Source organism: Morone saxatilis, unplaced genomic scaffold, assembly GCF_004916995.1.
Source record: "Morone saxatilis isolate NCDOM2014 unplaced genomic scaffold, NCSU_SB_2.0 Contig23, whole genome shotgun sequence".
NCBI lineage: Eukaryota > Metazoa > Chordata > Actinopteri > Moronidae > Morone > Morone saxatilis.
The window spans coordinates 7607807-7619655 of record NW_023339796.1 but is presented as its reverse complement, the minus strand read 5'-3'; the positions used below and the strand labels follow the sequence as shown (position 1 = coordinate 7619655).

Genomic DNA, 11849 nt, shown 5'->3' with positions numbered 1-11849 from the left:
CTATCTATCTATCTATCTACCAGTCTGTCTGTGTAGAACATTAACAGACAGGAGCAGGAGGAAAAAGGTTTTTCACAGGAGATAAATTCATCAGTTATTTAGTAATTAACACAAAACGGGCGTGCGTGATAAACCAGTAGACTAAAAGCGTTCCGCTGTGACAAGCTGAAAAGGCGCTTATCTCAATATCATAATGTTTAAAATCCACAGCAATTATTCTTCACGGAGGCGTGAAATTGATTCCAAACATTTTCGCTTTCTCCTCCGCACACTGTTTGATCTCTGCTCCCCCGAGACGACCTTTGATGAAATTCAATTTTGAACAACGACACTTTATGCAGCTTTTACATATCTCACCTAAAGATATCAAACTTTCATCTGTGATCAATTGTTCTGTATAGTTTGGATTGCAAAAAACATATTTGTATATACTTGTATCAGAGAGCAGGAAATCCAACTGAAACCATTAATGAATGAATGTTTGATGCGTTTCACACGCTTAAATGTTTTGTCTTGCTATAACAGTCAGATTGTGATGGAGAGAGGTGTGACTGCAGGTATGGTACACAGATAAGTGAAGCACTTAAAGCCTTACAATGTGGAGCTCTGGGAGATCAGCGCCACCTGGTGGAAACCTGGTCTGTAAACATAAAAGATCACATTGTAAAGTAAAGTGGAAACATCTCTGCTGTGATGAACTTTATCCTGTTTCCAGTGGATTTTTATACTTGGTTAAAGACATTTTCAAGAAATACATTTATTGGATCGAGGCAAAGAAGCAGATTAAAAAAAACATTTGACTTGATTGGAAAGTTTCCTTTAAAGATTTTATTTTATTTGCTTCGGGATAAATAGGATTTAAGACTCTTTCAGTCCTACAGCCAGAGCTGTGTGTTTATTTTCCAAGTTTCTTATCAGCTTCAAATATGATTTGTTGCACTTTTTCATGATCAATGAGGATCTATTTGATGTGATAAGTTGCATTCAAGATATATACGATGGCGAGAACCGGAGCGGGCGATGTGACCGGGCTCAGCAGCCTCTATGGACATAATGGCAAAGGGACCGAAGAGGATATTGACTGAGGAAGCTAAGAAGAGAATAAAAGAGACACAAGTAAATCTCAGACTGGATTTTAGTCATTAAAAATAAATAGATAAATAAATTAAAGGCTGCAGACAGACGCCGAGCCTTCTTGCTGTTGGACTAGTCTGAATATATTAGCTGGCTTGCTTTGTCTTGTGTTGTTGCACTTGCTTGATTTTTGGCTGCGTTAGCAAGGTTGTAAATATAATCATCTTCTCCATTGTCCAGCTTTTTGGTGCATTTCCGCCACCAAATATAATCATAACCATCAACAAATAAAAGATGGCGGAAGAGCTCGACAGCTTCCCAAATGTGAAGCCAAAACATTTTGATCGCCCCTGGTGTCCGACTCATGTTAGCAGATGGACCAAACTAAAAAATCTAAGTCAAATAAATTTTTCCCAAAGATGGTTTCTGTCATTTTAGGTAGTTTTTATAACACTTATGTATGTTTAAGTGTTCAGTTTTCTTGGTTTAGTTATTTGAAGATATAAAAAGGGGGTTTCACATCATGATTGACAGCTGAGCCAAAGACTAACCAGTGCATAATTTCTGTACAGTGGGACGAAGAGGAGACATAACGTCAATCTTTATATGTCGGTGATCATAACAAATGCATGTGTACAGTCTGTATTTACAACAGCAGTGTTTAATGTAATTGAACTCTGAAGCACCAAATAGATAAATAAAAAGGCCAATTCTTGCATAATGTTGCTTTAAACAGTTTGATTGCTGGTGGTCTGCTGGGACTGATGGGGTTAAAAGACTTAATATGAATAATATTGATGTTTTATTAAGTGAAGGACTCACAAAAACAAAATGAATAAAGCCTCTTGTGCTCAATTCTGACACTAAATGTCAGCACATCATCGTCAGTGTAAAAAGCCCAGAACAATTTTTCATCCCGACTGAACTTGAATTAAACTTTTGACTTTTGACAGTTTTACTCCAGTATGACAGGAGAACTCAGCACAAGTCCAAACTTTACAGGACAACAGCTACAATTAGGAACATACCTACATGGGGTTTTCTTGAGTGCATGTTGTGTTCAGGTAGTCATTACTGAGCTCGGCTGTGTGTTATCTGCTTTTAAAACTGTCAGCAGCAGCAGCACTGTTCGTCTCCTTGAGGCGACTGCTGTGCGCTGGAGCTGCTGAAAGGTTAGTTATTGAAAAGCAGACTGCAGTCCTTGTAGCCCACGGCTGCAGTTCATTTCTAAACTATAATGTTTCAGCTTTGGGAGAGAAAATTCCACGGTTCACCATTCAGTGTTTCTTAAGGTGGTTCACATTGTAAGAAGATTCATCAGCCAAAGACTGAATTTGTGGTTCCGTTTTTGTTGTAATCAGCTGGTAAACTAACATTCGGTACTTACAGGAACGTATTATAGCACTTATATCTGTTGTTATACTGATGTGTGACAGGCAAATATTAATCCTCCGAAACATCAACCTCTCTAATTTTGCGCATGAGTGTGTTTGAGACTGTATAATGGGGACATATACCCGTTTGCACAGACACACTGAAGGAACTCCCCTCCCATCTAAGGATTAAAATTTGAATTACCAGATTATTTTACAGATAACACTTTGCTTTCCAGAATTCAATATGAATCAATATATCCTCACAACTAACAAAAGCAAGTGTCTTTGTGAGCATGTGTACGACGGCGTAGGTCAGGGTCAGAGGTGGCAGCACAGTTCAGGACATCGAGTAGCTCGAGTGAGCTCTTGTTACTGAATTCAACTTCACATCGTTACGGTAATAACCCTACAAACCAATGTAATATTTCATTATGAGATCCACAAATATCTGTCCAACTAATGGAGCAACGCCCGCGAGCTAGTTTAGGCAGTCAACTTGAGCCGTACTGCTATACACATGACAAACCTCATCACAAACCAAGCACACCAGTCCAATTTGGCGGCCTATTTAAGCTGCAGAAATGTCCCAGCTCTCCCTCTGCTCTGTCAGTGCTGCTGCTTCTGCATCAGTATTGCTGCCTGTCGGTCTGTACGCAGCAGCACCACCCAAACATCCTCATCACTCCACAATGTCTCTCTGTGAATACATGTGAGTCAGAGCCTAGACTCCAAAATGGTATACTGCTGGAATAAACATTTCAAACGTCAGTTGTCTGACTGAACTTTAGTTGTTTCAGAGACAACCAAAACTATGCAACAAGAGGCAGATCAACAGATTTTATTTGTTTTACAGTTAAGAGAGATTCAAGAAAAAATAGGTTTAAACTGCAGTTCCTTGAACGGCCTCTTGAGGCTGGCTACAGTAGTGAGTCAGTCTCTACAAGGCCCAATATTAAAATCAACAGCAGAAATAAACATGTTTACAGCTTGGAACAAAAGAACGTTTGTGGTCTTTATAACTAAAGTGTATGAAGGGGGTGAATTTTATATATCTGACCTGTTTTAATTATATTAAAGCTCAAAGTTATTCATAACTTCAGCCACGCTCCCCATTTTTGGATCTGACTTCTCTGGTGAAATACATATATGTGAGGGACTGTATGTGTTATATGTGTAATTACACATTTCAGTCGCCTTGTGTACACTCACAATAAAGTATTAACTTATAATTCTTTGCCTCAAAAACCTTAATTATTGCAGTGTGATGTACTATCATGCAAAACACATATTTTTGTTGATTATGTGTGGCTATAAAATGTGCAGATGTAGAAACAATAAGCTATTTTCATAACAACAGAGCATAAACTGTTGAAAACATGCCAGCTGGCACATTGTTAGTTGCAACAGCTGGGGACTGACGGGCTGAAAAGGCTAGGTGCATTTAGCCAGCTTCCTCTAACTACTATCATTATGGGGTTTTATACTTGCAGATTTAACCGCAAGAAAGAAAATTCAAATTTTTTTTTTTAAATCTTCTTTATTTAGAACTTTATCAAAACTAAACAGGTGAAGCGTTAGGAGGTTTAGAGTTACAGAAAAAAAGTGAAAAACAACATTAAATACATTTTGGGTAACTCAAATGGAAACTGAGAATGTACAACAGAGAGAGATTCTTGCCCGCTGACACAAATTCAAACTACCCCTAATCTATCACAAATCTATACATACAACGCTTTTCTACAAACATACATACATGAAGTGTTTAATCCACAAGTTTCACTGTTCTATGTTGAATATAAAAACAGACCTTTAGATTATCTGGGAAAATCAGATGGACTATTTAAAAGCTACAATATTTTCTGTTTGGTTTTAAAGTTTTTGTATGATGTTCTTGATGACACTGTGGAAGTTTGTTGTCCATGAAGTCCACAGCGATTAGGGACTACAGAGTGAGCTCCATTCCTGCCAGGTAGATTATCTAGCAGGTGTTGTTTCTAAAATCTACTTGTACTGGCCCATGAAGCCCCTGAGGAAGTCTTCAAAGCGCGGGGGGGCAGCCTCCATGGCGGGCTCATCAGCAGCTTTCTCCTCAGCAGCGGCGGCGGCAGGTTCATCAGCTGCAGCGGCGGCGGGCTCAGCGCGACGCAGGCGGCAGTTGTAGTCGAACTCAGGGTCGCAGTCGGGGTCGGGCAGGATTATGCCATCTTTGCCGGGTTTCGGGGCCTCAACGCTGGAGGGTGAAGCAAACTTGCCACAGCTGGGGTCGAATGGATGGCAGGCGGGCTTGGCTGGAGCCTTGATATCAGCCTTGGCCTCAGGGCCAGACTTCACCGGGGTGCAGTCTTTGTCATAGTGCACATAGCAGTCGTAGCCCTCCTTGGTCTTGCCGCGGACACCGAGCTTGTAGCGGACCTGGTTGATTGATTGATTTGTGTTTTTGTTCAAAACAGATGCAAAGCAGATCGAAGACAGCAAGTGAAAGCATTATGAAACACCCATTTCATTTCACTACATCATTTAATAAACCAAATGAAAAGGAATAGAAGATCAACAAGCAAGATTACAAGAGATTAGTCAAAAAACTGAATTATATCCTAGTAGCAGGACTTCAAATTCAGACCTGGTGTTCGGGGATCTGCGGAGCAGGCTTGCGCAGGGCAGCAGCGGCTGCCAGTATGCAGTATGGGTCATAGTGAGGATCGCAGGCCAGAGGAGCAGCAGGAGGTGCAGGCTCGTCCTTGGGTGCGTACTCCAGCACGGGCTTGGTGAGGCCAGACAGCTTGGTGGCAGTCAGGGGGTTGCAGCCGGCGTCAAAGAGAGGGTTGCATTGTTGCTCTTTTGGGGCCTCCTCTCCAGCAAGGGGAGCAGGAGCAGCGACGTTGGTGACACACAGAGGATCGACTGCTGGGTCACAGCTGGGGTAGAGCAGGTGGTAGAAGCCAGTGGGGGCTTTGTGGACCAGTGGGGGCATGCAGTAGGGGTCCTTGGGGTCACATTTGAGGGCGGCATAGGATGGAGCTGGGCCAGGGGCTGGGCGGTAGCCATAAGCTGCTCTCAGGTGATACTGCAGACAGTCTACATCTTCAGAGTTGCAGATCCTTAGCAGCTCAGTCCTCTGCTCAGCAGTCAGGAAGGGCTCCAGGACGGGGGCGTAGTAGTAGAAGCCAGTGGGGCTCTTCAGGGGCATGGGTAGGAAGGGGGTGAGGATAGGGGATGGCACCTTGACTGGAGCTGGAGCTGGTGCTGGGGCAGCAGCCTTGGGGAGGAGGGGGAAGAGACAGTAGGGGTCGAGGTAAGGGTTGCACATCCTGACAGCAGCAGACTTGATGGGTTCTGGCATCACCAGTGCAGCTTTTGGCTTGCTGGTGGACTCGTGGATGCACTCTGGATCGTCAGAATTGGCACAAGTCTTGTAGATTTCACTGAGGTGCTTGAGGTAGTGGTTGAAGGTTGGGCCCTCCTCTGACCTGTGCTTGTTCTGCAGGTAGGCCATGTACAGACGATCCAGATCCTCAACCTGAAATACACGGTGGAGAGGGGACAAAAATGAATAAGCCTCCTCTGAATCCATATGATTTACAAAGAGAAACTAAGAATAAAACTGCAAGAGCTTAAACGAAGCACGTGATAGATGAACAGTTTCACACAAATCCTCTGAGGAGAAATGCTTGTACTTTCTCAGCTCACTGTCTTGTTACTCAAACCATACAGCCTGATTCTTAAACCACAGTTGCTCTTACTGGAACATGACTTGCACTGAAGAGTAACTTAGTATATTTAGAGAGTAATAGAATATTAATACATTTATATAATCTTGGTCTGAGCAATAAAGAATTTATTGCTGTGGGGAAAAAAATGAGGAATCTTTTCAAACTACATCAAAAAGCTGTTTAAATCAAACTTTTTTTGGCATAAAAATTTGAATTCAAAAAAGCTCTGTTTCGTAATCCTGACAAGGAGAAACTGAATAATGAATGTAAAACAAACTCCACTCACTCCTTCCTGGTTGTGGCTGTCCATGAAGTACTTGTACCATCCCCAGAAGTCCGGCAGGCGTTTAAACTGGGGCACCGCCAAGACGGGGACGTTCCTTCTGTTGCGAACCAGCTTCCTCAGGCTCGCCATGGCCTCGGCTTTCACATCATCAGACACTGCGGGCACTGAGGGGAAGAACAAAGTGAACTAAATTAAATGATGTAGTGAGGCTGAATAGACTTGTTTTCATTTGAAGGTATATTTGTATGTGATCAGACAGACTTTTATTTATGTATTGCATTGTATGTATTTTAGATATAACGTTGTTTGGATCTAATGTTTTTATTCAATCATGTAAAGTTATTTAATATATTTGTGTCATATCTTACTCAATAAACTAACGAGCTAACTGTGGAAATCAACTGATAATATACACATAAGTTGTAACATCCTATAATTAGTCAATATTTATGAGGTTATTAAAGGAATAGTTCAACATTTTAACAAGTACACTGCATTTGCTTTCTTGCCAGGAGTTAGATGAGAAGATTGACACCACTCTCATGTCTGTACGCTAAATATGTAGCTGGAGCCAGCAGCTGGTTATCTTAGCTTAGCATAAAGACTGTTAAAGAGCTAGCCTGGTTCTGTCTGAAAGTAACAAAATCTTCCTACCAGCATCTCTAAAACTCACTAAATGACACTTATAACAGTATAAAAAAGGTAAATGAACTGTTTGATGGGGGGTTTAACTGTTACCGCTTATAGTTGTTTACCTGTTTTCACTCTTTATTCTAAGCTAAGCTAACTGGTTGCTGGCTCTAGCTTTATATTTACCTTGCAGACAGGTGAGTGGTATCGTAATACGCAAACTATTCCTTTAAGACAAATGTTTGTGTTTAGTTTTGTGATTAGAAAGGTTCGTTGGCTCCTAACTGGATGAAATTTACCCACAAGTCTCCGCTTTACAGATGTGTCCACTTTAGGCTAATCCCATACAGTTTTAGGCAAAACCATGCAGTTCCTTGCATGTGGTATAAATGTGTTATTTCTACCTAGTGTATTTGAATATTTCTACACTCTGGGATACTAAACAGTCTTTGAACTAAACACATAATTCATGCCACCCCCAGCATAAGTGCCCCACTAAAAATACTTAATAATGACTTAAACAAATAATTAATCTATTATGAAGCATTAAACGTATGTTGTGCTTACTGGCTGAATAGAAGAAAGGAAGAATAGTTGAATGATCCCTCACAAATGTCTGTAATTTAAGTTTTTAAACTCCATGTCCTCAGTTTATTTTTAACCTCAGGGACTAAAAACACCAACACATGCCACGTCCTCAGGTCCTCACCTTCCTCCTCCTTGTGCTGCTCCACTGGAACGGCCCCCAGAAACTCTATAAAACACAAGCAGCAGCCACATTAGCAGCAGCGGGGACATGAGCTGATGAGGACCAGATGTTGAGCTTTCCCTCAACATTAGGGAAAACGCTGCCCCTGCTAATAAGCCCCTGGGTGAAACACGGCAGGTGCTGGGGCTCTGGCGCCCCGGCACAGGCAGCATCCTGCAGATTAAACACCCCTCCCTCCTCCTTAAGACCCCCACCCAGCCCCATGCACGCTCATTTAGGCTTTGAACCAGACCCGTGGAGTTTGCGCAACTACTAGGGGCCTCTTTAACCTGTAAAACTACAAAAGAGTGGGCCCTCGAATAAACCAATTACCAATACACTGTAAAAGTGGAAGGTGGGAGGGAGGGGACATGTCTGTGTACATCCCTGTTTCCACACGTGGACTGTCTTCTGCTCCACCAGGGGTTTTCTTCAGAAGTTTACGACTACGAGCAAACAGCCAAGTCAGCTGATTATGGCAGAAACTTCCAGTGCTTCTCATTTATTAATGTGGAAAATCTCCCAGAGGAGTGGGGATGGATGTCTTTTTATGACTCTGGAAAGATTTCACTAACAGGCTGCCTTGCACATCAACATGTCGTGATATTTTACTGGTAAAGAGAGAAGGGTAATGGTGCCTCTATAATTCTGTACCATAGATTAATGTGCATATTCCCCAGGAAATACTCTCCCAATACATTTTCGACCAAAAAACAGGGAAGAAAAAAGTACTCAGATATTTTACTTATAGTAGCAGTACAGTAGTGTAAAAATACTACATGAGAAATACAAGTCCTGTATTCAAAATCCTACTTAAGTAAAAACACATAACAACCAAATGTACAACAGGTATCACAGCAGAACTAGTAGCTATATAAGATAAATGTTGTGGAGTAAAAAGTACACTTTCCCAATGAAGTACAGTACAAAACTGTTTGGAAGAACATCTTCTACTATTAACAGGATTAAAAAGAAAATAAAGATTGAGTTTGATGATGAGTTTGTTTTCTTCCATTTTACATTTTTTTCAGTTTTTTGTTAAATATTTGGTACCTTCATCTCCTCAAGCATCTGAAAATCCTTCAAATGAAACAAGAAGGAAACATCACACATAAGGCGTCATAGGTCAGAGAAGTTGGGAGCCACAGGTCTAAATGGTGTTTCACACATATTATTATTGTGGAGAAACACTAAATGCAACATATATCCCTGTTATTTTATTCTATTTTCAGCTGAGAACAGTTTATCTTAAAGAGACTTATTTTACTTATAGTAAAATATCAGAATTCAAAAACCCTCCAAGTATAATTTGTGTGTAATTGTAGGATGTGAACTCCTCCTCAGGTCGTTAAATCCTCCAAATTCCCCATAAAATCTCATTATCTTCAGTGGTATGGCTACATCCCTGAATGCTAACACTACATTTTCCATATGTATACAAACTAATTGGTTGTGACAAAGACCAGAAAAAGAGAGAGAGAGTTTGAAGAGAGAGTTGTAAATCAAGCCTCACCTGGTAATAAAACAATAGCTAACAGGAATCCTGTGTGGATCAGGGAAAGCGATGGTCGTCCAACACGTGCCATTTTCTGTTTTATCTGCTTCCTGAGGACCAACAGAAACAATAGTCACTGATAATGTTGTAACAGAACTGTATTGGAGGATGGTTAACACCGTATGAACTTCTGGCATTGTACTGTATAACAATGCAACAAGACTTGGATTGATGACTGCGTCTTGTTTTGTGGTGGAGAGTTTTTCAGCAAACTGTCAGATATGGAAATGAGAAGACAATGCTGGAACAAAGACAGAGCTTCTATTTAACTGGCTGATGCCAAGACAATAGAGAGGATTGGGGACATGCTGTAATAGAGCTTTTCGGGGATTACTGAGAAAAATAAGATTTTGTTATGAATATCAGAATATCAAATAAAGCGACTGAACTGAACAATCAAACAGCCGAAAGCTTGAAATGTTCTCCTCCGTTACAGCATGGACGGATGTAGAATTACAGCTCAAAACGAGAGAGACTGTCTTCTACAGTTTCATTACAGATGAGTAAATCTGAGGATTTTCAAACTTTGCATCCAAAGACAATGAAGCTGCAGGAAGTTGAACTGGAAAACTTTAGCACATGCAGCATTCACATCAGGACTTACCTGCAAAGGTGCTGAAGTTCTGGCCTCCTGTGATCAGGAGCAGCACTCTCTGGATTGAACTTCTTGAGTGAGGGGGAGGGCTTGCTGCACTGTGGTTGTCCCAGCTGTCCTCTACCTCTCTGCTCCCCTGTATGGGATGGACAGGCAGGGAAACATTTTTAAGGAGCCCACTTGATCATTAAAAACAAAAAGGTATGTCGTGCCGCTCTGGCGTGCTGGTAGGAGCTCCAGGATTGGCTCCTGCAACGCCATCCATCCAACCAATAGGGGTCCTGTAATTAGGAGAGGTGAGCAGCACGACCGCTCTGAGTGGAGGAACATTAACAAGGTGCCACTTTACGTCGGGTTTCTTTCCTCACAGGTTTGGAATTTGGGGTCAACATGCGAGGTGACATTGTATCTAAGCCGCTAGCTGATTTTGAGATTTGAGATTTAAACGACTCCGTGGGCGTGAACTTAGAAACTGTAAACTGTCAAATCCACACAGCTTGAGGCCTCGGTTACAGGAGAGCAGATTTATAAAGAAGTGCCTGCGGCTATCACAGAGGTGGCGCTCATAAATCTTTAAGTGGAAACTGTACAGCAAGAGCCAGTCATGGAGTTTGTGGTGCTTTCCTGATGAGACACAAAAGAAAAAAGTCACATAAAACAGAATCTATTGGTAAATATCAAGCATATCAACTCTAGGAAAACTAAAGGAATCAGTCAGATAAATCTTCTGTTTTTATTCCAATGCTTCGGTCTCTCTGCAGAAATTGACTGAAAAGAATAAAAACTATTTCTGAACTAACTACTGTGTTGCATCAGTGTATTGATAAATGTGTGACAAATATCGTCCAGAATGACAAGAACGTGACTCTTTTCATTTCAGTGGTGCAATTACATCCAAGCAGCAGTTGCACCAGCCTTTTTGTAAATTGTTTCCAAACTTTGTTTCAACCTTTAAACATCAGAAGTCTGCAGCCGTTTTATTTTTTCTTTGATTACTCACCTGTTTTAGGAGTCGAAGAAAATGATTCACAACAGGTGTTGTTGTTTGGTTACTCAGATTCGAGATTTTGTTTTCATTCTTAATGACCAAACCGATAAACCTTAATAATAAAAAAGATAGTTTCATGTTTTCTAAAATGTCTGTGAGAAAACAACCATTCTTTTGCTCACTCCTAAAAAAGCTTGTACCCAACAGCATGCAGGAGGCAGAAGTCATTAGGGGAGGTCGGCCTCATACACAGGCCCACTAATGAAGCTGCTGCTGTAGAAGTGCAGAAGCATTAGGACCAGCATGCCAACGCCACTGTTTGTTTGGTGCAGATTCCTGGTGCCTGGATTGTGCCACGTAGCCTGTACAGCCTCTAGCCTGTGTCAGTGGAATATATACTGAATATGGCAGCTACGAACACTAGAAAACAACATACCAGGAAATCTTTGAAGGTATATTGTCCCTAAAGAAAATGATACCCACACAAACACATATACAGTTTTTTTACACATAAACTCACAGGTCTCTTACAAATGTGTTCTTTTTATTTGATTTTAAACTGGATATTATTTAACCTTAAATATATAAAAGTGGATAATATATGTTTTCATACAAACCAATTCAAGTATTAGTTTGGTCTACTAGTGGCATTCAACCATTTATCCTTTATTTCAGGTAACTATTTCAACCAGTTATCAGAAACTCTTCCTGTCTAATTTAATCATTCATCCATAACTTTTATTTGACTGTTTCAGACATTAATCTGTAACCTTTTGGTTAACTCCATTTATCTGTAACATTTAGATATTTCAACCATTAACTCTTAGCTAATGTTAACTGTTTCAACCACTTCATTACTTTTATTCATTAATATATATATATATATA

The 11849-nt window shown here is 40.8% G+C and overlaps 1 protein-coding gene across 1 annotated transcript in view; it reads right to left on the bottom strand.

Annotated features, from left to right (window-relative positions):
- Positions 1-4451: 4451 nt before the first annotated feature.
- and2 (actinodin2) overlaps positions 4452-11849 on the bottom strand; it is a 7800-nt gene continuing 402 nt past the window's right edge. The window contains exons 2-6 of the mRNA XM_035670385.1: positions 9984-10110; positions 7786-7830; positions 6447-6610; positions 5071-5967; positions 4452-4862 (exon numbers count right to left, since the gene is read on the bottom strand). Of these exons, the coding sequence (XP_035526278.1) occupies positions 4452-4862; positions 5071-5967; positions 6447-6610; positions 7786-7830; positions 9984-10110 (1644 nt within the window). The remainder of the gene's footprint in view (positions 4863-5070; positions 5968-6446; positions 6611-7785; positions 7831-9983; positions 10111-11849) is intronic.